At 46.0% G+C, this 25807-nt stretch overlaps 1 protein-coding gene across 1 annotated transcript; it reads right to left on the reverse strand.

The window, feature by feature from the left end:
- Positions 1-1187: 1187 nt before the first annotated feature.
- Positions 1188-13264, reverse strand: LAMP5 (lysosomal associated membrane protein family member 5). Its single transcript, XM_040981199.1, has 6 exons — positions 13201-13264; positions 12450-12622; positions 11942-12073; positions 11720-11825; positions 10166-10354; positions 1188-1514 (listed from the first exon to the last, which is right to left on the reverse strand). The coding sequence occupies exons 1-6, from the start codon at positions 13262-13264 to the stop codon at positions 1336-1338; spliced, it is 843 nt and encodes a 280-aa protein (XP_040837133.1). The 3' UTR covers positions 1188-1335.
- Between the last annotated feature and the right edge of the window lie 12543 nt (positions 13265-25807).

The raw sequence follows: 25807 nt of genomic DNA on the forward strand, positions 1-25807 counted from the left end.
AGGCCCTGCTGGAGACATAAACATCAGACTGCTGGATCCATGTTCTGGTCTCCCTCCTTCATTCCAGGTTCCTGCTAATGTTTACCTCGGGAGGCAGCAGGTGCTAGTACAAGTAGCTGAGATTCTGCCACACATCAGAGAACTCCAATCTTGGCTCTTGCACTCAGTCTAGCCAACCCAGGCTTTTTTGGTTCTGGGTGTGGGTGGGGTGATCCAGTGGTTTGGAGATCTCTTTTTATTTGTCTGTCTCTCTGTCTCCTAAAATAAATTTTAAATGTAAATAAAACCACATTGACTGGGCCCGGCTCGATAGCGTAGTGATTAAGGTTCTCACCTCGAACACGCCAGGATCCCATATGGGCGCCAGTTCTAATCCTGGCAGCTCCGCTTCCCATCCAGCTCCCTGCTTGTGGCCTGGGAAGGCAGTCAAGGACAGCCCAAAGCCTTGGGACCCTGCACCATGTGGGAGACCTGGAAGAAGTTCCTGGCTCCCAGCTTCGGATAGGCGCAGCACAGGCCATTGTGGTCACTTGGAGAGTGAATCATCGGACGGAAGATCTTCCTCTCTGTCTCTCCTCCTCTCTGTATATCTGCCTTTCCAATTAAAAAAAAATAAATAAATCTTAAAAAAAAAGAAAGAAAGAAAGCTGTCACAGGCCAGAGAGTAGTGGATTTTAATTCATTTTGAAAAACAAACTCACAGGGATTGAAACTTCAGGTTCCCTTACTCGGGCCTGACTTATGATACGTCCAAAAACTCTGCATAGTTACATTGAACGAGTTCTTGTGCTGCAAAGTCACTGGGTGCAGGTAGCAGTGAAACATTCCCAAGACAATCACTAGACATGCAGAACGCCAGCCAGAAGCATGGGTCACGTTCAGGGGTCTTGCCGCAGGGAGCGTGAGGTTGTGTTGTGTGTGCATTGGCAACAGTATAGGGCAAGCCAGCTATGTCCAAGGGAGAAAAACAGCCCCTCAACCCAAAGGGGTTTCTTCCCCCCCAAAAAAAGGTGTGTGTCCAGTGTTCAGTCCTTGAACTTCAGGCCCAGATGCTCTGCCAAGCAACATGTGTTGTACCCTGGAAGAGTGAAAGTCAGGCCTCCACAGACATCAAATTTGGCTCTCCCCTTCCCCTTCTACTCCCCAACATGGAGAGAGCAGTTGAATCCAAGATATCCCTCCCCTCCCTGGGCTAAAGCATGGATGCAGGCCAAGCAAGACTCGAATACCCAGGCCTGTTTGACTGTAGCTATGTTGGTGTATCCTGTGTAAAGGTGAAAAGTGCTCATGTGTTTTAACCTGATCCAGTGGAGGAGAAGGCTTGCAGAATGGGCCCTAGCCCATGTGCTTGTACTGGGACCGGTCCCTGGGGATCTGCACCTGGTTGGCTGTCATTTTGTGGTGGATGTGATAAATTACCAGCGTTACCACAATGACAAGGCCCAAGATCAGCCCCAAAACCAAAGGTAATGTTTCTTCCAATTGTTCCCGCTCATCCACTGGACATTTGTGCTCTGAAAGGAGAGAAAAGAAAACCTGTAAGTTCTTGCCCAAACATTTCAAGTCCTCCAACCAACCAACATTAAAATGGAAATGGAGATGCAAAGACTTCTCCAGGGAACTTTAGCTAGATTTTTTTTCCCCCAGAAATAATACCTTCCAGAGCAGACATTTGGCTTAGATTTTAAGATGTTGTATTGGAACATGCCTGAATTCTTCTCTCCTCTCTCTCTGCCTCTCAAATAAATACTGTTTCTTTTTTTAAATCCCAATGTCTAACTATTTAATATTTCTAAATATTATAAAATAAACCTACATTATTCTAAATGATGTAAAATAAGCATGCATAAATGAAAGACAGCAACATTTAACTATCAGATCGCTGATAGATGTCAACAAAATATCCAGATTTATTTCAGTGCTAGATACAAAAATTATAACTTGTCTTATTACTTTCCAAACTTTTTATTAAAGTGTAATGTACATATGTATGGAGAACTATTCACAAATAAACACTTTTCTAAAAGACTAGGGGAAAATAGTGTTGGCAATAATTAGGGCGTGTCTGGAACTCTCAAATATCCTAGTGGGGAAGTGATGCACTAATCCTAATTAAAACTGGCAATTGCATTGAGCTCTATACATTAGACTTGTTCCTTTTAACAATGCGGACACCAAGCTTTAAGACAAGATGGACCAGCAAATACTTCTTGAGCACCTACTGTATGTCAGATTCCTCAGGATCCTTCTGCAGACAATTCTGCTTCTCATCTTGCAGAAAGAAAGGGAATGAACCTTAAATCCCAAAAGTCTTTTCTCTCTAGTAACAATCAAGGGAGATTTCCACACAAATGTACAGCTTTGAAGAAGCTGTTCACTTTACATTTCTGGTTTCTTTTCTTGTATTTTGAAGATTTATCTATTTTTATTTGAAGGCAGAATTACAGAGAAAAGGAGAGACAGATCTTCTATCTGTTGGTTTACTCCCCAAAATGGCTGAAACAGTCGGAGCTGGGCTGATCCGAAGCCAGGAGCCTCGAGCTTCTTCCAGGTCTCCCATGTGAGTGCAGGTACCCAAGGTCCTGGACCAACCACTGATGCTTTCCCAAGCCATTAATGGGAAGCTGTATAGGAGGTAAAGTAGCTAGGTCTCAAACCAGATCCAGTAAGAGATCAATGTTTCAGGCTGAGGTTTAACCTGACCACACACAACCTATAATATTCTTGGTTTCTTAATCAATGTGTAGCTCTAAGCATAAAGATTATAATATGAATCCCTATAATAATAACCCCTTGAGAGATATAGCATTATTATAACCATTTTAAACATAAGAAAAGTGAGTCACAAAGAGGCTGAGGAATTTCCCCCTGGGAGTAGGGTGGAAGTTAATGAAACTGAATAGCTTAGTTAGGACATTACCTGGAAGACTTGCATTATTGCTGTTAAAATAAGGAGTAGCAGGTGGGCTCTAGTTCTTGACCTTCACATTGCTAAACCCTTGGAGAACAAGCTTAGGTGGCCACAACTCCAAGTGCTCAGAACAAAGAGATGGGCAGACAGTCGTGAAGCGCTTCCGAAAGAGTGGAAGTAACTGGGGAAGAATCTAGGCCACCCAGCTACACTGGCCAATTTGTGAAGTCCTCTACCAACAGATAAGCAAATATATAGCTAGAAACAGTTATTGCAATAGAGGTGCAGATAAACTTTGAATGGGTCCTGTGGAATCAGACTATCACACTAAAGGAGCAAATAGAATGGAACATTTAGGGAGATGGAAAAAAATGGGCTTAAAAACTAGGTCTTCTGTTTGCTTTCCACAAATCACTTGCTGTAGCTGAGTCTTGATTTTCTGTAAAATGGGGATGCCATCTCCTGTGCAGAGTAGGTTGTGAGCATCAGTTACAATGATACAGGCCAAGTATAGCACAGTGTCTGGCACCTGTAGCCTTTCTCTTTTGTTAACCATAAGGTTAGAATCCCTGCAGTGTAAGTCTTATCTGTACTTAGTCTGGAAGCCATTGGGGCTTAAGGACCACAAGAATTAGCCCTACATGGACAACAGTTTGGGTGTAAGGAATAACATCTCATACCCATGATGAAGATGAAAGAGGAAATGTACTGTGGAGAAAGAGGGAGGAGATACTTTAACTGTTACTGTTCACTTCTGCTACCTTTTGGGAAAAAGCCTGTGCTAAACAACATGGATATAAATATACATATATATGATATTAGAGAAGAGTCTTCTAAAAATGCTCATGGGAAATAAGCTGATGTCAAAAATTATGAAAACTACCAATCGCTATCCTCACCAATCCTCACCCAGCAAGTGACAAAAAAAGAAAAGAGGTAGGGAGTGGGAGGAGCTGGCATGATGATGCATATCTGAGTGCTGGTTTGAGTCCTGGTAGCTCAGCTTCTGCTCCATGTTCCTGCTGATGAGCCCAGGGGAGGCAGCAAATGGCTCAAGGACTCAGGCTCTTCCCACCAATGCAGAAGACCAGACCCCATGGCAAGGTTCCTGGATTTGGCCTAGTCTAGCTTCACCTGTTGGGGCCATCTGGGGAATTAATCAGCCAATGGGAGGTTCCGCTCTCCTTCTCTCTCTCTCTGCTTATCAAGTAACAGGTTTTTTGGGTTTTTTGTTTTGTTTTTCAAAGAAAAGCAAGTATTCCCGAGACCATTATCCCTTGCACCATCTCAGGATTCACAAAGCTCTAGAAACCAAAAGCAATCCTTATCAAACTCATTCAGCAGCGAAATCTGGCTCAAGCTGCTGCTTGTAGCTCTCATTCATTCACGAGCATGAAGATTCACATTTGTCACTGCAGATATCTTAGTACATTGGATTATAGGGGGCTGCCTTGACTGCTGTGGTCTTTTACACAGCATGTTGACTATGCAGTCTGCCATCTTCCCAAAGTCTAAACTATCCTGAAATTTAAAAACAAACAAACAAAGAAAAACAAACTAGCCTCGAGGATTTAGAATTTTAGACTAATGTTATGAACCCTTCAAAGAAGGATATTCATAGCCCCAGATTTAAAGCAATGTTTATGTCCCTTAAGAAAAAAACCACAGTATGGCATCTTCGACCCTAGATACGAACATGTCACTAAAACACAAGCCTCACAAACAAGTTATTCTTGCTTTCTTTGCTTAATAATGCATGCTGCATTCTATTTTATTTCACTCAAAATAAGGATTCTCATGATCCACTAAAGCGCATGTCATAATATTTTGTGGCAGTGATGAAAAAACTATGCTGTCTCTTTAAAATATTACTTACAAATGTACAAAATAAAATATAAATCTTCACAAAGGAAAATGATATCAATCCGTTTCAAAATACCAAAATATTTTAAAATAATTTCGGATAAAGCAATAGATGCAGTTCTTTACTAATGCATACATATCTTGACCATAACTGAAAACCGATAAGATGCATAAATGATATTTTGCAAGATCAGCACAAACTAATGAAATAAAAATTTCTTTTTTTTTTTTTTTTTAGTTATTTTTTATTGGAAAGCCAGATTTAGGGAAAGAAGGAGATACAGAAAGAAAAATCTTCTGGTCCCTTAGTTTACTTGCCAAGTGGCCAGAATGGGCAGAGCTGAGCCAATCCGAAGCCAAGAGCCAGGAGATTCCTCCAGGTCTCCCACACGGGTGCAGGGTCCCAAGGCTTGGGCCATCCTTGATTGCTTTTCCAGGATGCAAGCAGGGAGATGAATGGGAAGTGGAGCAGCCAAGCTATGAACTGGTGCCCACATGAGATCCCAGTGGATGCAAGGCAAGGATTTAGACACTAACCTATCACACTGAACCGAAGGTAAAAATCTCTCTTTTCTATTGGTGACAAGTTCATAAGAACTGCTGTCTGCTACCTATGTTTGTAATCAGAAATGGCTAAATATTAGAGCTGAACAAAAATAAAGATGCCAATTTTCTCCCTGGAATTTATAGAACTTAACTTTCTCCACAAGTTCTGTGGACTCCACTCCCAATTTAAATCCTATGCAACAAAAGGAATACAAAAAAATGATTATGGAAGATTTCTACCAAGAAGAAGAGTCCCTTGGCTTGGGTCAGACCATGTCTTGCTTCAGATGCAATGGATATGGGGGTCCCTGTGTCTTAATTCTAGAGTACACATGACTGGGGCCCAAGATAAGTGGACTATGTTTGGAAGAGGCAATAAGCATCCATAAGATCACCTGTCGAAGAGTTAATTTGTAGTCCACTTCCAAAAGCCTACCAAGGTTCTCTACACCATAAACCTGGTGCATCCACTGTGTCCATGGGGCAGCTTAGGCTCTGGTTGTTGAATGCGTGCTTATCCCATTTTCTTTGATGACCACAGCATCCTAAAGTTTTTACTAACTCCCTCAGACAAACCACAAAAGACCTTCATTGCACTCAAATGAACAGCACTGGGTTGGCAGAAGGGCCAAGAGGCAAGCGGTCTGCTCTCTTGAACTCAAAGACAAAGAAACTCAGGGAAAGTTCATTTATTCCACTACTTGTATATAATGGACATGGCTGCAGACCATTCTCTTCCGATGGATGTTGGAAACCCTAGAAAGGCAGCAGTCATCTGGTACAGGGGTTAAGATGCCAATTGGGATGCCCTCACCCCAAGTCAGGGCGCCAAGGTTTGGGTTTTGGCTCTGTTTCTGCTTCCAGCTTTCTGCTAACACACACGCCAAGAGACAGCAGGTGATGGCCCGTTTCCACTAAAACATAATCTCCCATAGGCCTGGGTAAGGCAAAGTTCAGATGGTACTTCCCTGTGAATCCCTTAAAATTCATAATAAAACACCCATGAATGTAGGGACTCCAAGAGGCTAAGAACACAGGTGTGACGCCCAAGGCAGGATGCCAGAGCACAGACCTCACCAAGCAATTTCACTTGCTCCATTGTAAAAAGAAATCTTAATATCATTCTCTTGGGTTTGTTTTCCCGCTTGGAAACTGAACACAGGGATCAACCTCTAGGTGGGAGTCCTTGAAATACCTGTTAAACCTGAATCTTTAATAAAAGAGAACAGGGCCCTGTGCTGTAGCCTAGTGGCTAAAGTCCTCGCCTTGCACACGCCAAATCCAACATATGAGCATCAGTTCTAATCCCAGCAGCCCCGCTTCCCATCCAGCTCCCTACTGTGGCCTGGGAAAGCAGTCGAGGATGGCCCAAAGCCTTGGGACCCTGCATCCATGTGGGAGACCTGGAAGAGATTCTGGGCTCCTGGCTACGGATTGGCTTAGCTCCAGCCATTGTGGCTGCTTGGGGAGTGAATCAGTGGATGGAAGATCTTTCTCTCTGTCTCTCCTCCTCTCTGTATATCTGACTCTCCAATAAAAATAAATACATTTTTAAACATAAATAAATAAATGAGAACAATGACAGTCTTTGTGTTCTATTATATTGTTTTATATTATACATAAAAGTTTCTTTTAACTCAAGCCTTTCAAATATTCAAGCAAGTTTGTTCTTAGTGACAACACAATCCCATCCCTGCCAGCGACCGCCTGAGACCCAAAGGGACTCCCTGTGATTCGTCTGTGCAGTGACAAGCACATTAACCCCAACTGAGAGGCTTGGCTCCTCGAACTGCAAGTGATGGTTGCTACACACTTTGTATTAGGGTTATTAGAAAAGTTCATGGAAAATAGAATTGAAAGACAAGTTTATATTGATGCAAAAGATTCTGAAATCTATGCATAGATTTATCACAATATACATTTCCCCTTAGACATTGACGAATCCTCATAGGCACGACTTTCAAATATTTTGCACCAAAATAAATTTAACTTCAAAGTCCATTTCCACAAACTGCACGCCCTTCATATTTGGCATAGAAACGAGCCACAGATAGCCTCAGTGAGATGAACTATAGGTTGTGAATGTCCACCACAGGCAAAATCTACCAGCTCAAAAGCCTACTGAAATATAACTCAAAATTTTACACATATAATTATTTTTAAAACAGGTTGAATAAACACATTTTTAATCATTTAGAGAATTCCTACCTAGCAAATACCTTGAAGCGTCACCAAACTGAAGTCAATCACTGGCAAGTTAGAGCCCCATAATTCTAAGGCCAGCAGCAACTATCAACCCACAGAGACCTCCTGGCTCGAACACAGCAGCTTCTACATGTAACGATCCCCTTGCTAACGCCTTCTCTCTTAAAGCTTCACTTTCCCTGTTCACCTTTTGGATAGCAGTGGCTGGGTTCCATGTCTCCTTAAGTGCACATCATGCTATACGGGTTTTCCATTTCTATGTAGTCCCGTCCAGACACCTTTGAATAAGGCTTGCATGTTGCTGCTTGCTTCTGATCTTTCACATACCACCACCCATGCTAGCAGTAGTTCACGGACTGCAGCATTACTCAAAACCTTATTAGGACACAGCATCTTTAAACCCGCTGCCTGATCCACTGAAACTGATTCTAGAGACAATATCACCCCAGTCGTGCACAATGCAGCTGACTATGAACACACTTTCACCTGGGGACCAGTGCAGCAGCCAAGCCTAATGCACCAGACAGACGTGTGTAATGAAGACATCAGCTCTCACAGACTGTTCCAGCCCCCTTTGTGCCCACTAACGCAATTCACTGGTCTTTCCTTATTTTTCTCATAATGTGTACTAACTAGGAAGATGCGGGCAAAGCCAGTTAGGACTCCCTTACAGAGACAGCAGACTCTTCATGGGAAATCCTTTTGCAAGTGGTGGATTATGGCCACTGTACAGCCATGCAGACACACAAAAGACTCAGCCAAATGCATGTACACACACACACACAGTCAGATAGTGCCTGTGTAAATGTATGACCAGATTGCCACCCCTTTCCACAAGCACTCACAAAGGCAACACACTAGTTCCTTGTCTGAGGGCAGAGCCCCACTGTTGGACCCTGAAAAGATATCCAAAAGAAAATTTCAGATTCCAACAAATGAATATAATAGCTCTTAGGAAACAGTGGAAGGAGGGGGCAGGTGCTCAGAGTCACAGATGGGAGGAGCCAGGAACAAAAGAAATCCTGCCACACAAAGACACATCGATCCAATGAGTGGCTCTGAATGAAGCTGCCTCCTCCCAGCAGCCCAAGCCCCAGGGCACCACATGAGGGAGAACATCCTGGTTATTAGCCAGGAAAGCCTGGGTGAGACAAGTGCAATTTGCTTGCATCTGTTGCATCTGCATCTAAGCAGTCGTGCAAGCTCAGAACTCTCCAAGGTACCTGGCCTTCTTCCCCACTGAGGACCTTAAGTGCCATTTAGAAATTGCTTTCTCAAATAAGATCGCATTAATTACATGTAATCGATATCCCTGATCTTTAGGAATGTAGTTCTGATGTTTCGTTGAATCTTTACATGGTATGTCATTTTACCAGGCTGTCTGATTTGATTTCTGTTTGAAGACCAGCATAGGCAGTAGCTGAGAAATAGCCCCGACTGGGTTAGGATAAGCAACTGCAGTGCCAGTGCTGTAGTCCCAGAAATAGAGTAATAAAGAAGCAACGAAGTACCTAGTTTAGTAACTGACCGGTGAAAAAACAAGAAGTCATTCATGAATATTTAGAATACCTTTTAAACTCAAAAGTACTTATGGTACTACATACCTTAATATTCTCATCATAAACTCATGGTCAATAACTGATTACATGTCTAATTATATTTAATAATTTCAGTTTGAGAAGTAAATTGACTATTACCTTTTACAACCGTATCCATAATTAAAATGATTATTTTTTAATGCTAAGATCTTGACATTTAGAATATAGACTGCAAGTTTGTAGAAAATATATTAACATCAATAATTCAGTAGAAAGCATATTAAAGTGAATAACTAGATGTGGCCCTGCTGGAGTAAATCCCTCTCTCCTAATTGAATCCAACATCAACTGACATCTGCCATGTGCCAAGTAGTGTGCTTGGTGCCAAAAATACAAAGATGAGCAGGAAGCAGGCCTTTCTCTCAGGGACAGTTAGGAATCCTCTATCCTTTTTGAACAATCATGGAGTGGAGTAACAGGGGTGCATTTTCTTTTTTCTCACAGGATGAGTAGAAGACATGTTTCATGAAAGCTGGAGCCCCTGGAGTGTGATCATGTGGGACCCGGGTGGAGGTTCCCAACTGCCCCATGATCTTGAACAGTTGCCTGCAAACCAGGATGCCCAGCCACAGGAAGGCATGCACAAAGGGATCAGAATCTCTTCCCATTTTCAGACCATTAGGAATCAACAGAATGTCAAATCGCTTTAATAAGCTTCTCCAAATGAGGAAAAGGAAAGAATAAATGAATTTTCCCACACACCCAGGAGTAGGGCATGAAGTAAATTCACACTTTTGCAACTTGCCCAAGTCTAGTAAAAATGGGCATTGGGTAAGTGTGGAGGGAGAAAGAAGAGGAAGGGGAGAAGGAATGGAAAGGGCTGAAAACTGGAAGGAGGAAGGGAGAAAGAAAGATTCATGAACAAAGGTGGATATGAACTCAGCTCATTTTGCTTTTCATCCTGGGAAAGTCACATAAGCCTGGAGTGTAAGCTAGTGTGATCCTGACAGGTTCCTCTGCCCATCCATCCTCTTGGCAGCTCTTCATTTCCCTTCCCTTCCTGCCACCTCTCCGCTCCCTCCACCACCAATCACCAATTCACCTTCGCTGAAGACAAAATCCGAGATGATGTCAAAGGGTTGGATGTGCACTGCGGACAGGATCATTGTGACTGTTTTCTGGGGGTCACTGGAGGCCAGAGAGATGGTCTGCTGGGCTTGACACTCATAGGACTTCCCAGCTGGGGTGACCAAGGCAGAGAGGTGATGCGAGTTGGCCGTGTGCTTCCCAGCTGCAACAAAGGTCCAAGGAAGGATTAGAGCCCTCTTGTTGGCAGAAAATCTCATTGTTGCAACCCGGTGTGCCAGAGAGTTGCTTCTTGCCTTCCAGATTCTTCAAGACCAGGACTCCATCAAGGCCACCAAAAGACAACCAAGGACAAACACCTCCATTCTCTCACAGCACTCACTAGATACCAATTTGGAATTTCTTCATACAAGAAGGGAGCGATATTGAACAAATCAACTCCTCTGCTCTGAGCAAAACCTTAGGTTGGAAATGGCAGGGACGTAGCAAGGATACTGATGTGGTTTGACATGTGCCTCCCTGGGTCCCTCTGATGTTGCCTCACAAAGCTTAGCCAATCCCTGATACTCCAGGTGGACGTCCTGTCCACAGACAAACCCTTTGGACGTCTACACACCTTTTCTCTTTTTGTGGCTTACATTTGCACTCCACCCCCGCCCCTTTTAAATTTAACTTTTTTGGTTAATTTAAGGGGGGAGGGATATTTGAATGTGAATTTTGATGAAAAGAGAAGAGCCTGCGGTTTTTTTTTTTTTTCTGCAGCAACAAAAGGGGATGATGAGGCTCTGTTCAATACAAATCCCTTCCCAATTCTGCTACTTGAGTGAGGGAGGACCTCGTAGTGAGTGAGGTAGGCACTTCACAAATTGCATGTAAACGTGGCCTGTGATGGTGCTTGCAACACACACACACACACACACGCGTGCGCGCGCACACACACACAGACAGAGAGACAGAGACAGAGAGAGAGAAGTGCATTGTTACTTTGCAGATGAATGTCCCTCTTTGGCTACTGTTTTTGAACAATCTGGGTGAGTTGCTTACTGTTGATGGGCACAAAAATATAAGGCACAGAAAATACACTCTGAAGGGGTTGCTGGTGGGGACTGGAAAGCTGGGTGGAGCCAGCTGCCGCCCTGTGCTGGAACGCAGGCTTTCCTCTCCCACAAGGGCAAGTCCTGGGCCCTTGCAGTCCTACGGCAGAAAAAAAAAAAAAACAACAACAAAACAAAACAGGAGCTGGATTGCTGACAGACAAACTAAGCTGTCCTCCTCGCTCCTTTGAAGCCCATATGGGGAGAGGTCATCGTCCAGTAGCCAGGGGACCACACACCCTCAAGGGATGTCTCAGCCAGGGTCTCACCGACTGGCTGGCCCTCGGCCCGGGTCCCTTGTGCAGTAATATAATCCACAGGACTCCAAGTGCTTCTGTCTCCTTCGCCGGAGTACAACCCAAGACCGACAGATACTGGGAACACAAAAGCTTGCTGGTTTTCCAAAAATCCGTCCTCCGGACTGCACCAGGGCTGCCGCCAGCGGCTCCTCCCCAGCCCCGCGGGGCTGCACTCACCGCTAACGGCGTCCTTGAAGTGGGTTTTCTCGGAGGAATCGTAGACGAACTGCACCTTGCTCAGCCTCCACGTGGCCTCGGGACCCTTGGACGTGTTGTGACTTTCCTGCGGGAGAGTTGTAGTGTCAGCCGCCCTTTCACTGCTCCTGGGATCCCAGAAACCCAGGGAGTACCCACGGCCACACCCTCCCGAGAGAGCCGGGTTCACCGCCTTCGAGTTACCTTCACAAACAGCAATTTGAGCGTGTACGCGCGATCCACCCAGAACACCTGCAGCTCCGACTCGTTGTGGCCACAGTGACCCTGCACCTCCGCTCCCCGGGTCAGCGCGATGTCTGCCTGCTCTGTGATCAGCTGGGAACACAGACGCCCCGCGTCCTCTCAGCGCGCCCGGCCCCCCGGGATGGAGGGGGCCACTGTGAAGGGCTGCGCGTCTCAACTCTGGGGTGCACGCTTGGACGCGCGCTCTCAAGTCCGGGCACATGCGGTTATATACTCAACGTGCAGACCCCGCCGGAAGGGAAGTAGAGAAAGGGGGCGATTACTTGGAAAGCAGGCAGGGCGAGCAGAAGGCGTTGCAAGCCGGAGCCCCCATGCAGCATTCGGGAACAGCCTGCTGGGGTGTTGGAGGGAAAGGCGGGTGACCCAGGTCTTCGCTGAGACTCCGGGGCCGGTGCCCTCCGCCCTGGAGCCCTTAGGAGCAAGCTAGCAGGATGGAAAGGTTCCTTACATCTACGTAATTGCTGGCCCACACATCATAAGGTACAATAAATTTGGCTGCAAACTCTGCCATGAGACACGTCGTCCCATTTTCCCGCACCACAAATATATCTTTTTCAGGGTTAGTGGAAAGGCCTGAGAGATTCTCCACTTCTTGTTCGGCCACGATCCGAGTCGATGTATCTGCAGAACAAACAAGCCGGGGGGAGGGGGGAGGGAATCCCGTCATCAGCGCAGGGCTCAGGGGAGCCCACGCGTCTCCCGCACCCGGAGCTTTGCGGGCGTCTGCGGGCTGGGGTGACAAAGTTCCCTGCTCGCGGCTGCGCGCGCGGAGACCCACTTGTCTGACCCAGCGCTCCTCAACTCGATCCCACTGCTGTTAATGCCCAATACAAAGAGGTTTAATCATCATCATCATCACCACCAGTTTGCAATGCGGCTGACTTTTCTCACCTGCACCTTAGAATTCTACCCTCATTGATTCCTGCCAGTTCTGACCTCGGGAAGCCAGTCTGGCGCTGGGGTTAGGGTGTGCCACACAAGTGTGTGGCTCTCCAGGGAATTCCTGCCACCCGCTAGAAAGGTCTTCCCCTCCCCCTGCAGCCCTCATTCCTATCCTACTCCCCTCCAGACCCTCGCCAGATTCCTTGGAATAATGAGGGAAGGAAAAATAATCTGCAAAAACAGGGAGGCTCCAGAGGTTTCCCCCTGCGCCGCTTCCATCCTCCGCCAAGAGCGTATTCCCGCCGACCGCTACTCACGGAACAGCACCAGGAGAACTCCAAGTGTGTGGCCGCCCAGAAGGGCCCTGGCTCGGAGCTCCATGCTGGCGGCGGCGCGGCGAACGAGGCCGACGGTGCTGCTGCTGCAGAGGCCGCCCGGGAGGGAATCCCTCAAAGTCGCGGCGGGAGTGGGCTGGAGCGCGCGGAGGGCGGGCCAAGAGAGGGGGCGCGCGTGCGGGGCGCGGCGGGGCCTCGGTGCACCAGCCGTGCACTGCGGAGGGAGAGGGCTGCGCGGCCAGGGAGTGCTACAGAACCCTCGGCTGGCGCGGCAGCGGTGCTGGTGGCTCGGCTTGTGCGGAGGACCAATGGGATGAAGGGGCACTTAGATTCTCTCTGCAGTCTGTCCTGAGAAACTTAACGGCGCCCACAGACTACATCTCCTTACGCGGTATGGTTACTACGCGCCTGGGGCTACCACCTCCCTGGAGTCCAGGCTTCTGCAAATGCATTTGCTTCGTGAACGAAAATCGTGAGAGCGCAAATTGTTGCTGCTCTGGGGGGGGGGGGGGGGGAGGAGACAGAAACGGAGAAGGGAAATGCTATGGCAACTGTTTCCTTGCACTCGGAAACGCCTCGTCTGCGCTAAAGGCGCTCCTGGTTGCAGAGGTGAAGGAATGCCTCTTTTAACCTAACCGGGCCGTCACACAGTGCAGTGGATCCTTTGGGGGGCCCTCTCCCTCCAAGTCCCGCTTTCTGAGTGCACGAGGACCTGGCTTGGTGGGGTCGTCCACCTCCACTCATTGCACGGGCCTCACTCTGCCAAGAGGTAGGTGAGCAAACCCAAGGTTTACACGGGTTGTCTGAGGTCTAATTGGACAGGGATTGTGGAGTTAAGCGCAAGGTAAAGTCACATGGTTATGTAAAAAGAACATACACTGATACTACCCCAAAGCTCCCAACGGAGCAGAAAAAGCAAATAATACGGGACTAATTCCTATATTTGCTTTTTAAAAAACTTTGTTTGCCTTTACATTTTTCTTTAAAATCAGAAAACACATCCTTCAGGAAAAGACACACTGTCCCCATCTATTGGGGTATTCACTATGTGAACTAATGATGTTTGAATTGGTGATACAATGTTATAAAGCAAACTGACTCTGGTGTGTACAAAGGGACAGGTTGCACAGTCTTTTCAGCTGCATTGCCTGGCTGGTACCTCTTCACCACCTAAGAAGTCACAAAAGGGAAGATGCCAGTTCTCATGGTTGCACATTTCTCGGGAGAAATTAGTGACCTTCTCAAAGTCACATGGTTGGTTAGAATTAAAATAGAAGAATCACATGCTTTAACTTTGTAAAGATCATTTTCATTTCTCCTTATGTAATACCTTGACTCCAACATATAGCTTATTTCCACTTCCATTCAAAATCCTTTGTTCATTGACCAAATGACAAGGTAGGACAGAAGACCTTTAGCAATTGCTCACATCCCGGAAATGTACAGGATGCTGTTTTAAGGATAATGGTATTTATGACATCGTTCTTGCTTCAAAGTACCTATATATCTTTTTGGTTTTCAAACACATTCCTCTAGAATTAGGTCAATGGAAATTCAAATTATAAAGCAATTGTTAAATGGATGCTATTTTTATATCTTTATTTTATGTATGTGGTTTTATATAATCCAAATATTTCCCAAGAACTTTAAATTATATTCATCTATGTACACAGGGATCATGGAGAGCTGAAACTAATATAATGTAAAAAAAGGAATATACTTCGAGATTTCAGGAATATACAGTCGAGATTTCACTATTGATTTTTCTGTGACCTTGAGCAGATTTTAGTTTTCCTCACTTTAAAAAAATAAATTAATAGCTAGCAGCCTGCTATTAGACCAAATGAGTCAATGAATAGAAAACCATTCAGATCAATGCAAATTGATTTAGCCCATAAATGTTAATGGAATATCTACTACTTGCACCATGCTTGATGCTTTGGAACACAAAAGATTAAAAATATATACATTAAACAAGTAAGAGATACAGCTATAAAATATTTTGGCAATTTTCCCGTGATACGTTACTGAAGCTGTCCTCACTTTTTCAATCATTAAAAGATTACTCAGTCATTTGTTCACGAGCAGCTGTTTGAACGATGAAAGAACAGACGGGAAGCATCATTGGTCATCGATCTTAAAATGTTATGTTTGTTCATAAATCAGATGGCAGTTCCTTTGAAAAGTTCTTCCCAAGCTCGATAAGAATAGTATATTTGTTGATATCGGAAAGCCATGACATGAATAAGAAAAAGAAGCCAGTGAAGTCTCTCCTTTCTGAGAGGGTCCTCTTGGAAGCACAATGAATTCAAGGCCCATGTTGGTGTTTAATTTTGACCAAATCTTTTAAAAAAATCATCAATAATTAATTTATTTGTTGTTGTTGTTGTTGTTGTTGCAAAATGAGATGGAGCACTACATGTGCAACTTTCACCTAATCAGACAACTTTATAATCATTCAAGAGAAAAACCTTTGGTTCCCTTAGGTAACCAAAGAGCTGATAAAGGAGAAAATTTTACCATTAAACCACACTTTTCAGTCAATAATAAATTTTGCCAGAGTTTTCTCTGTTTTTCATTTCTTTCTTGAGTGTAAGAGATGGGAGGAAAATCTGACATGAGCATGTATACGTGTTGGGGGCTGACTATGTCCATTTCTGTCCGTACTGCTGATGGTTAACTCCAATTACCAGGGGTAAGTGTAACCCAAATATGCGGCGTTTGGGATATCTCCTAGGCCTTCTAGGTTCTTCAAGGAATTACTTACTGCAGTAGCCTTCATCACTGGGTAGTTCTGTTAAAAAAGAAAAAAGAAAGAAAAGAAAATGAAAGCAAAGGGCCCTGTGTGGAGTGCATAGGATCACTACATTCACATCAGACAGCCTGTGTGTGGATGTTTATGGGAAGTCACACTGCCATTTGTGAAGGACCAGAATGGACTCAGGAAAACTTCCTGGAGAAAGTGTGTCATGAGAAATGTGGAAAAATCACCCTGGGGAGGGAGACACGGAAAGGCAACACAGATGGAAGAAATCTCTCATAAACATAGAGTCAACACAAAACTGTAACTCCTTGCCCTTTCATGTTTATTACCATGCACCTCCGAAGCCACAATGCTGTATGTACAACATAACCCCTATTTGATTTCTTTGACAAATATCCACTCAGGACACACACACACACGAAGCAGCATGTGCAAAGCTTTCCCATCTGCTATGTGCATCTCTTTATTTTTGATTGCACAAGCAATCAACTTGTATTTATATAATTGAGAAACAAGATTATGAAAAATCAGGAAATGATGCTAATTAGAAAACATATCTACAGGCTCCAAAAGGAAAAGGCTGGGCTTTGTCACAGCTTAAGTTTTTGGTATATTGAGGTTTTGTTCCACTTTATAATGAAGCATAAAAACGTATTCTACTTGCTGCTCTGCCCTCTCCTGCTAAGGCCCCTACCCTGGCGGAAAAATAAAAAGATTTCAGGTACCTGGGTATCTCTGAATTCAAGTAGCAACTATTTTTAAATTAACCACTGCTTGCCTAATCTTCAGTTTTGCTGGGGTTTAAATAAGTCACAGACACCTCTTCTGATTCTACTTTCTAGAAATATCCCCTGCCCCAAAATTAGCAAGATTTTCCTCACTGTTAAGAAGTGGAGTCAACTGCGTTCCAAGACCTGAACATGGACACTGCACTTGTGTGTAACTGACTTAAAAGTGACCAGTCACTGATTCAAAAGGCAGAAAAGGTTTCTCTGTCACTGCTACTATGGGACCTCTCACCAGCCACTGACTTGGGAGGACCCTGCTCTTGCATTGGCTCTCAATGACCTCCTGAGGAATGTTCCTTCAGGACTTCCTTGGTGCAGGAAGGGAATGCCAGGAACTCCAACATCAAAATGCAGGAATTGGGCACTGAGAAGGGTTATTTACTGGTCAGGACACTTGCACTGTGGTTTGTGCCATTAGCTTCAGATGGTGCCCAGCTAGGTGGGCCTGGTAGCTCAGGAATCAGAATCCTCTGGGGCCGGTAGCTTCCTTTTAGCACCTGTTGTCACAGCCACATCTGGTTTAGATGCCGCCATTTTGCTGTCTGCACCGAAACCTCACAACATCCTTAGCCTGCACAAAACACGGTCAGCTGGAGCCCAGACCTTCGTGCCACCGCTCCAGATGAGGAAGAGGTAGAGGGGGGGACAAACCAACCAAAAACCAGTGCAAAGGTGAGGTCTACACCCACTGCAAAGCCACGGCGTGAGTCCAATCCAGAAAGAGCCTGGAGGGATACACTGGGACCCACTGGGAGAAAGTTCTTGGCAGGAAACAGTTTTTCTCCACTGGGCTGCAACTTTCTCTGGAGCTCCCATTGTCCACTAAGTAACAGTTGGCAAGACCTTGGCACTCTTCTGGGACCTGCTTCTCCTATAGCTTGGCTGCTCTGGGAAAAACTTGGAGACCAGAATGTGGGAGAAAGATTGAAAGGGGTCAGGGAGAAGGAGTAGGAGGAGCAAGAAAGGATCTAGAATCTTCTTTTTTCTTCTTTCCTTCTCCCTCCTTCCTCACACCCCCGGGGCAGTTGGTGTGCACACAAGAAGTGCCCCGAATGTGTCTCCTGCGGTCTAGCCTCCAGGCAAGACACAGGGAGGCTACCGCGTGTGCGGGGATCCTCGCTGTGGTGGGGGGCACCGCGTGCTTTCCCAAAGGCTCAGTAGCTTCTGCTTAGAGGAGATGGGTGCAGAGAGGCTCCTAGAACGCTCTGGCTTGGCGCAGGCTCGGGCCTGGGGACCAGAAGGAGAGAAAAGGAGCCCAACTGGCAACTCACTTGTCCACTGGGCAAGGGTCTCTGCCAAGAGAAGCGGGACTGAAATGCCCTCCTCTCTGTACCGGGTCGACATGGCGGGGGCGGGGCTGCAGGAGGCTTCCTAGAGATCAGAGCTGGGCGCAGTCTTTCTTCTCAGGGCCGCGAGGGGGCTGGGGGCAGGAGCGGAGACCATCCCCTGCTTAGGTTGTTAAGAGAGAGAGAGGGAAAAAAAGCACAGACTGGCACCTTCGTGAGCATCCCCTAGAAGGGCACGGGCAGCTAAAAGTCGCACTCTCCGTATTCCCTGCCAGATAATAACCAAAATGTTGTAAGATCAGGATGTGGAACGAATACTTTCGGAGTCTACCAATGCAAAAGTTAACTGCGGATGCCCCAGTCTTACCTTGTCTGAGTCCCAGGTCAGTCTGCCAGAGGTGTTCCCTAACCCGGCCCAGCAGGTGCTCCCAGGCTCAGTCTCCAGAACCCAAATTCATTTTCATCCTGGATTCTCTAATGCAGTGAGCCTACCCATGTTCCTCCCACCCCCAGATTTCAGCTCTCACTTACGCACAACAGGCCTCGGCGTCCCGAGCAGCACAGTGGCCACAAGCCACTGGCACCCACGCAGGCGTAGCGAGGCTCTGCACTCCGGCGGCCGGCGCTGCGCGCGGGTTTTTCCTCAGCGACTTGATGGAGGCGCAGATGCATCGGGACGCCGCTTGCTATCAGCCAGGGCTCCAGGGAGCCTGGGCAGCGCTGATGGATCGTCTCATTTCCCGACTTGATGGGCCGGAACCTAGGAGGGCTGGGTCGGCGCAGGGGCTCAGCCGGCTAGCGGTGGCCGGCTCTTAGCGCTGTTTTTGGTTGGGGGGCGGCGAGGCAAGAGGATGCCTATTTCAGAGAAAAGCCTCGAGGTATCCCTTCTGTTTTCTGTCCCGGGCACAGGAGCGCGTCCGCTGTGGCAAGGCGCGTGGGGCCAGCCGGCGGTGGGTGGGCGGTCCCGGGGGGGGGGCACTGCGTGCCAAGGTCGCTCCGCATCACACCTAGGGAATTCCTTGCCTGCGAAAGGTACAGGAGGATAGGCCTCGCCCTTCCGGTGCCTGGGAAAGACCCCAGGGAGGTGAGAACTGCAGCCCAGAAACAAAATCACCGAGGCAACCACAAAGAATCCTCTCTCCTCTCCTGTACGTTCATCTACTGCCCACAGCCCTTCCCGGGCTTGCAACGTGGCCTCGCATATAGGGCACGTCTCGGGCTCAGGGTAGGAGCCCAGCTAAAGGTTAGCTCAGGCAGCTGCAGGTCGCCCAGGCTGGAGAGAGGTCAAGGGGATGGGCAGCACTAGGGAAGGTTGCAGAAATGAGCCTGGAAGCGCCCTTTTCTCCAGCAAGAGGAAGAGTCCGCGAGGAGGGCAACTCTATGCGCTCATCCCTGCTGGGTCCCTCACCTGCAGCTGGGAGGGAGGAAGCCTCCAATAGGAGGGGAGCAGGATCAGACCAAGGTGGGGTCCCTGCTTCTGGGACTGTAGCTGTTATCCACCACACCTCTTCTGTCTTCCTGGAAATCTCCATCAAGAGAGTCTGCCCTGGAGCCCCACAGGAGTCCCTGTCTGGTTGCACATGGTGATATGGTTGTACCCATCCCTCCTTTCCTGGGATTCTGGCAATCAATCCTGTATTTAAATAGGCTGGGGCTGGGAGACATCATTTACTGGGTTTGTAAGTGTCACAAGCTAAACAAGAGTGGCAATTTGCATTTTGTGGGCATCTTGTCCTAGCATCCAAGCATTATTATTTTAAAAATAATATTAAGGCCCAGTGCAGTAAAAGTTCTCTTCTTGTAAGCATCAGGATCCCATATGGGCACTTTTCCACATACCGGCTGTTTCACTTCCCTTCCCAGCTTCCTGTGCCTGGGAAAGCAGTAGAATATGGCCCAAAGCCTGGGACCCTGCACCCTTATGGGAGACTCGGAAGAAGTTCCTGGCTCCTGGCTTTGGATAGGCTCAACTTGACCATTGTGGCCACTAGGGGAGTGAACCAGCAGATGCAAGATCTTTCTCTGTTTCTCCTCTTTGTAAATCTGACTTTGCAATAAAAATAATTAAGTAAATCTTAAAAAACTAAATAAATAAAAACAATCTTAGTAGAGGGACCAACATGTTGGCATAGCATGCTAACCCCCCATCTCACAGCACTGGCATCCCATATGGGCACTGATTCTAGTGGCTGCTCCACTTCCCACCCATCTCTCTGCTTGGGCCCTGGGGAAGAAGCAGAGGATGACCTTGGGCCCCTGTATCCACATGGAAAACTGGGAAGAAGTTCTTGGTGCTTGGCTTCAGATCAGCTCAGCTTTGCCATTGCTGCCATTTGGGGAATGAACCCGCGATGGCAGACCTCTCTCCCTGTGTATCTCTGTTTCTGTAAAATCTGCTTTTCAAATAAAAATTTAAAAATGCAAAGACAGTCTTAGAAGACAGATATGTAATTTTCACGATAGTGGGCTAGTGTTTAAATTCTGTTTCTTAAGATGTCTTATGTGTGACCTATAGTACCCTGGTAACTGGGGATTGGAGAAAAGATCATGATCTCAAAATGATATGCATGAGAATTTCCTGCAGCTAGATTGCCCAATCCAGCTGCTGCCGAAAGGCTGTTTATTGTTTCGCTCCAAAAGAATGAGACTTGGAATGGGGTTTCCTAGGAGTCTACACCGATCCTGCTCCTTCCTCATGGTTACAATGTCTTTCATATAACTGTCATTATGACCCAGAGCTCTATGATGTGGCTATTCTTCATTCCTGCTAATGGAGAGCTCCTTGAGAATCAATTTCACATTTCACAATTCCAACACCATAAAGCTTAGAATACCGCAAACACAAAATAAGGTTTCCTGGATTTACACTCAGCTGCCATGATGAGTGTAAATCATTATTATTATTATTTCCAGAAGTTAAATATGTCAGAATGTGTATGAAATGAAAATGCTTTCTTAGCATGTCCTAAAATTTAGCTATATTGCCAGGACTTGAAAGCCATTACATCAACATTCACAGATACTCACCAGACACGGTTCTGGACTGGCTCTAAGCAGGTCAGCAAGACACAAGGTGTTTTCCTTGCCTCTGCAATGAAGCCCTTGCTCGTGCTCAAACCTAGGATACTTTTTCTGCATGCTCCACTCTAAACCTTGGCTCCATCACTCGGGTCCTCATGTCTCTGCACTTGTCACCTTCCCAGTAAGATCTTTCCTGGAAGACATATTTCAAATGACACCCTCGCCCCCTTCCCAACATCCAGACTCATCATTTTCCAGGCTTTGTGTTTCTCCCTATAACCTATTGTGAATCTAAGGTTCCACTTTATTGTGAGAATAATTCTTCTTCTTATGCAGTAAGAAGACAAAACATGTGACCAGCATGATGGCTTAACTGGCTAATCCTCTGCCTGCAACTGCCAACATCCCATATGGGCATCGGTTCATGTCCTGGCTGATCCACTTTCATTCAACTCCCTGTTTATGGCCTTGGAAAGCAATGTAGGATTGGCCAAGTCCTTGGGACCCTGCACCATCATCGGAGAGCCAGAAGAAGCTCCTGGTTCCTAGCTTTGGATCTGCTCAGCTCATTGCAACCACTTGGGAAATAAACCAGCACATAGAAGATTCTCTCTCTCTCTCTGTCTCTGTCTCTCTCTCCCTCCTTCTCTGCTCTCTAAAAAAAATCTGTCTTTCCAAACAAAAGTCAATGCATATTTTTTAGAAAAATAAGTAAATAAAACAACATGCCAGTTAAATTATGACATGCCACTCATTCAGCTTCAACTAGAGTGCTTAAACAACATGACCTAGAATCACTGAAATGCACTAATTTACATTATTCATCCTCTGGCCCTTTTCAGTGAAAATGAGGGTTTCAATGTTACTTGCTTTTAACTTCTGATTATCCAATGCCTTGACACATAGCAGATATCTAAAATTTTATAAAATGTGGGAGAATAAAATTCCTGTCTACAGGAGGGAGGCAAGAGCTCAAGCGGGTATGCATCAATGTAATAAAATGCTCAGCCATAGGATCCTAGGACACTCTCTTTAGAAGTGAGAAGGGTACTTCTTCCTGAGCCTGCCAAGGAGGGCTTCACAGGAGAGGGGATTCTCAGGCTGGTCCAGAAGGATGTGAGAGGCAGACACTGCAGGAGAAGATCTACAGGAAATAATTTTTTAAAAAGCATCAGAACACAGGAATGCTTAAGAGTATCAACAGTTACCAGGTTCTAGAACTGAAGGCTATTCCATAGGACCACGGTGAGTGTTATGTCTGGAGCAGTGATGGTTAGCTTGGAGTGAGCACTGAATTGTCAAGATAACCTTGTAAAACCAAGCATTTGGTGCTACCTCCAGAGGTCCCACTCAGGGGGCCTGGCGCCCGGCAAGGGAATCTGTCTTTAAGACAAGCTCCTGCGGAGTGCTGCCAGAGAAGTGACACTTCAGGGTCCCTGGGTGATGGTGCTGCTGTTGGTCTAGGGATCACACTATAAGAACTGCTGCTTTAGGGAGAGGAGATGAGATGGCTCCAGAAAGGATTAGCCATTCCTACACATCAGATCAGAGGTAGGTACAGTTTTGGAGGAAGAAGGAAGGAAGGAGATTTTAATTTCCTTAATACAATGTGAAATAGAGTTTAAAGATTTTTTTTTTCTATAGCTTACTAAATCTAGGGGAAAATAAACACCTTCCCTTCTGCCTTAGGATTCCCTCCTGCTCTATAAAAGAGTCCGGTAGAGCCAAAATACAGTACATTTTTCTCTTTCAGACTTGTCATAAGATGAGGCCAAGGCAGTGTAAAAAGTGATTTTGACAAAGGGCAGGAAGTTGTAAAAAATGAACATCTTGAGAGTAAAAGTGTCAAATACAAGCATTGGGGATACTTTAAAGTTTGCTTTACAGCTGTAGAATACAGTAGCTGCGAGGAGCTGAGGGGGATTTTTATAACCCAATTATTATTACAGCGAGGAGAGAGAGCTGAAACCTGAGGGACTAAATGCCAAGATACCGCCCCCCTGCTTCCAGTCTTTGTATCCCTGCTTCCTGCTTAGTAAATGTGACAGCAGGACTCAAGGTGATTCTCCCTCTGCTTACTCTCTACACTCAAAGCATCACCAAGCAGCCTGTTCCCACGTGCCCTTCCGGCTGCTCCCTACACAGCTCTGAATATCTGCTTCATGAAGGTGTCTCCTAACCCTCTTAGCTTTGAAAACTCACGTGCTGTCATCAGCAAAATTTCCTAAAACCTCAGTGTCTTCTCTGAAGATGGGCTTCACGTGCTGGCTCTTGGTCAAACCTGGATCCCACAGGTTTGTAGCCTCCAGCACCTCCAGCTGGGTTTGGGATTAGGTCTGGCCCCTTTGCTCCTAGGAACAGTTTTCCTAGCCTTTTCTTCCCTAAAGCTCCTGTTTCTCTAGCATTAAACTCGATGGCGTCAGGCTGTAACTTGGCTACTTTTTTTTTTTTTTACACATCATGTACTTTTCCCCTTCTGGATCCCCACTCCAGACCTCATCCATTTTCTGACAGTGCCAGTTCTGACCCACCATTGCTCTCTGGGTTTCCCCCTCTCTTCCTCCACTTTCTCTATGGTTTCAGTCTCCTTAGAGATGCTTTCCAATGCCATGGGCTCCAGCTTAGCCAGCTCCTCCCCCTCTAATGGTCTTACATCCTACTTACCCCACACACCACTCTCCCCAGTCACCATTCCATTTCTCTTCCCTTCATCATCTAGACTTTGAAATAATTTTCTACATTCATGATCTCCACACTCTCACTTCCAAAAAGATTCATTACGTTGAAAGTGAGAGTTGCAGACAGGGAAAGACAGAGGAGAGAAAGAAATCTTCTCTTCTCTGGTATACTCTCTGGATGATCACAATGGTCAATGCTGGGACAGGCCAAAGCCACAAGCCAAAAGCTACATCTGCATCTCTCCCATGGATAGCAGGGGTCCAAACACTTGAGCCATCTTCTGGTGCTTTGCCTGGGTCATTAGTAGAGAGCTGTACCAGAAGTGGAGTAGTTGGGACATGAACTGGTACCCATAAGGAATGCCAGCATCACAGCCTTGCCTGCTGTGCCAAAACGCTGGCCCCTCCTCAATTCTTTTGACTGTGCTTTATCTGGAAGTTTATTCCTATTCGTTACTCAAGCTGGTTTAACTGAGTTATGGCAAAGTGTCAGATGCAAGACTGATTAGGGAAGGTTATTCAAACAATAATCCAGGAGTTGCTATGAGGATAGTTTATGGCTGTGTTTTGATGTCCATTGTCAGTAAGGAAAATATTTTCAGTGACCTGGTGGACCTTATTGAATCAGCTAAAGGTCTTCAAAGCAACACCAAGGATTCTCTGCGGGGATTAAAAAATCTGCCTGTGACACAAGCTTCAGCCTGCACCTGCTGGTCCAGCCTGTCCTTCCTGTGTGATTTGGCCTTACCAACCTATCCCACATGATAGCAAAGAATGGGCTGTGACATCTTAATCATTAAGGTACTTGGTGGCTAAGTACCTTCATAGTTATCTCCTGGTGCTCCTGCTTCTGATTTAAGCTCAAATTGACCCATAAGTTTTTCATGGTTTCCAGACTTCCAGATTCAATAAATTCTCAGGTCTTCCTTGATTGGTCAGTAGAGGGAATTTGACAGCTGGTCATTTTATCATCCTGGGTCCCTTGTTCACAGGCTTTCAGAACTTGGCACTTTCTCATACTTCCTGTCGTCTTGCCACAGGCTTGCTGCTACCTCTGCCAGAAAAGCTCATCAGGAAGGATTCAGTCTAGGGGTGAAAGATGGAAATGCCAAAGAAACCTCAGCTTAAATAAGGTAACAGCTGACTGCTATCAAAGAAACACACAGGGATATGTTTTCCAGGACTGACAGGCATTCCTGTGTCGTGGAGACTAAGGTTCCATCAGTCTGGCACAGCTTTCATTCTCCTGACCCCTTGTGGTTCAACCAACACAAAAGAGTGCAAGAGAAAGGAAGGAAGGAATTCACAGATACACATTGTCTCCTGAGGGAAAACTGCCACAGCTTCCACTGGACACGTCTCCTGATGTTGTTCAGAATATAGTCTCAAGTCATACTGGACTGCAAGGGAGCCTGGGATGTGTACTTATATTTTGGGAAGCCATGCATCTAGCTGAAATTCAGACATTCTACTCTACAAGAAGATGAGCATTAGGAGTGCCTGAAGTCTCAACATCTTTTAGAATTTCAGATGTTCTATGTGGCTGTAGCAGTTGTTACCAAGAGATTGCTAAGGTAGGGAGGAAGAGATGATTCTGTCTAAAGATGGCTGTACATTAATGTCCCTCCACCAATCAAAAGGTACATCTTTCTTACCTCCTCTTGTCTGGGATGACAGCATCACTTGGCTTTGATGACCAGAATAAGGTAGATGTGTTGCTGTGACTTTTGAGTTTAAGAATGCTGGCAGTTCCTTTTCTTTCCTTTTGAGATTCAGCTTCTAGGCAAGGATGCTTGAACTTGGCCAGTAAATGCTGAGGCCATTTGGAGAGGGAACCAGCTCAAGGCATCCATCCTAGCTGAGGCACCAGACATGTGGGTCAAACCACATTGGACAGTCCATTTCCAGCTACATCCACAACCAAGTGCAGCCAGATTTGTGACTGCAGACATTATCAAATGGAGCAGAATGAGCCAGCTGAGTCCAATGATCCCGGAGCATCATGAGAAGGAACAAACTGCCACTTCAAGCATGGACTTGTGGCATAGTTAT

Source organism: Ochotona curzoniae, unplaced genomic scaffold (assembly GCF_017591425.1).
Source record: "Ochotona curzoniae isolate NIBS_2020 unplaced genomic scaffold, NIBS_Ocur_1.0 contig_3520, whole genome shotgun sequence".
Taxonomy (NCBI): Eukaryota; Metazoa; Chordata; class Mammalia; order Lagomorpha; family Ochotonidae; genus Ochotona; species Ochotona curzoniae.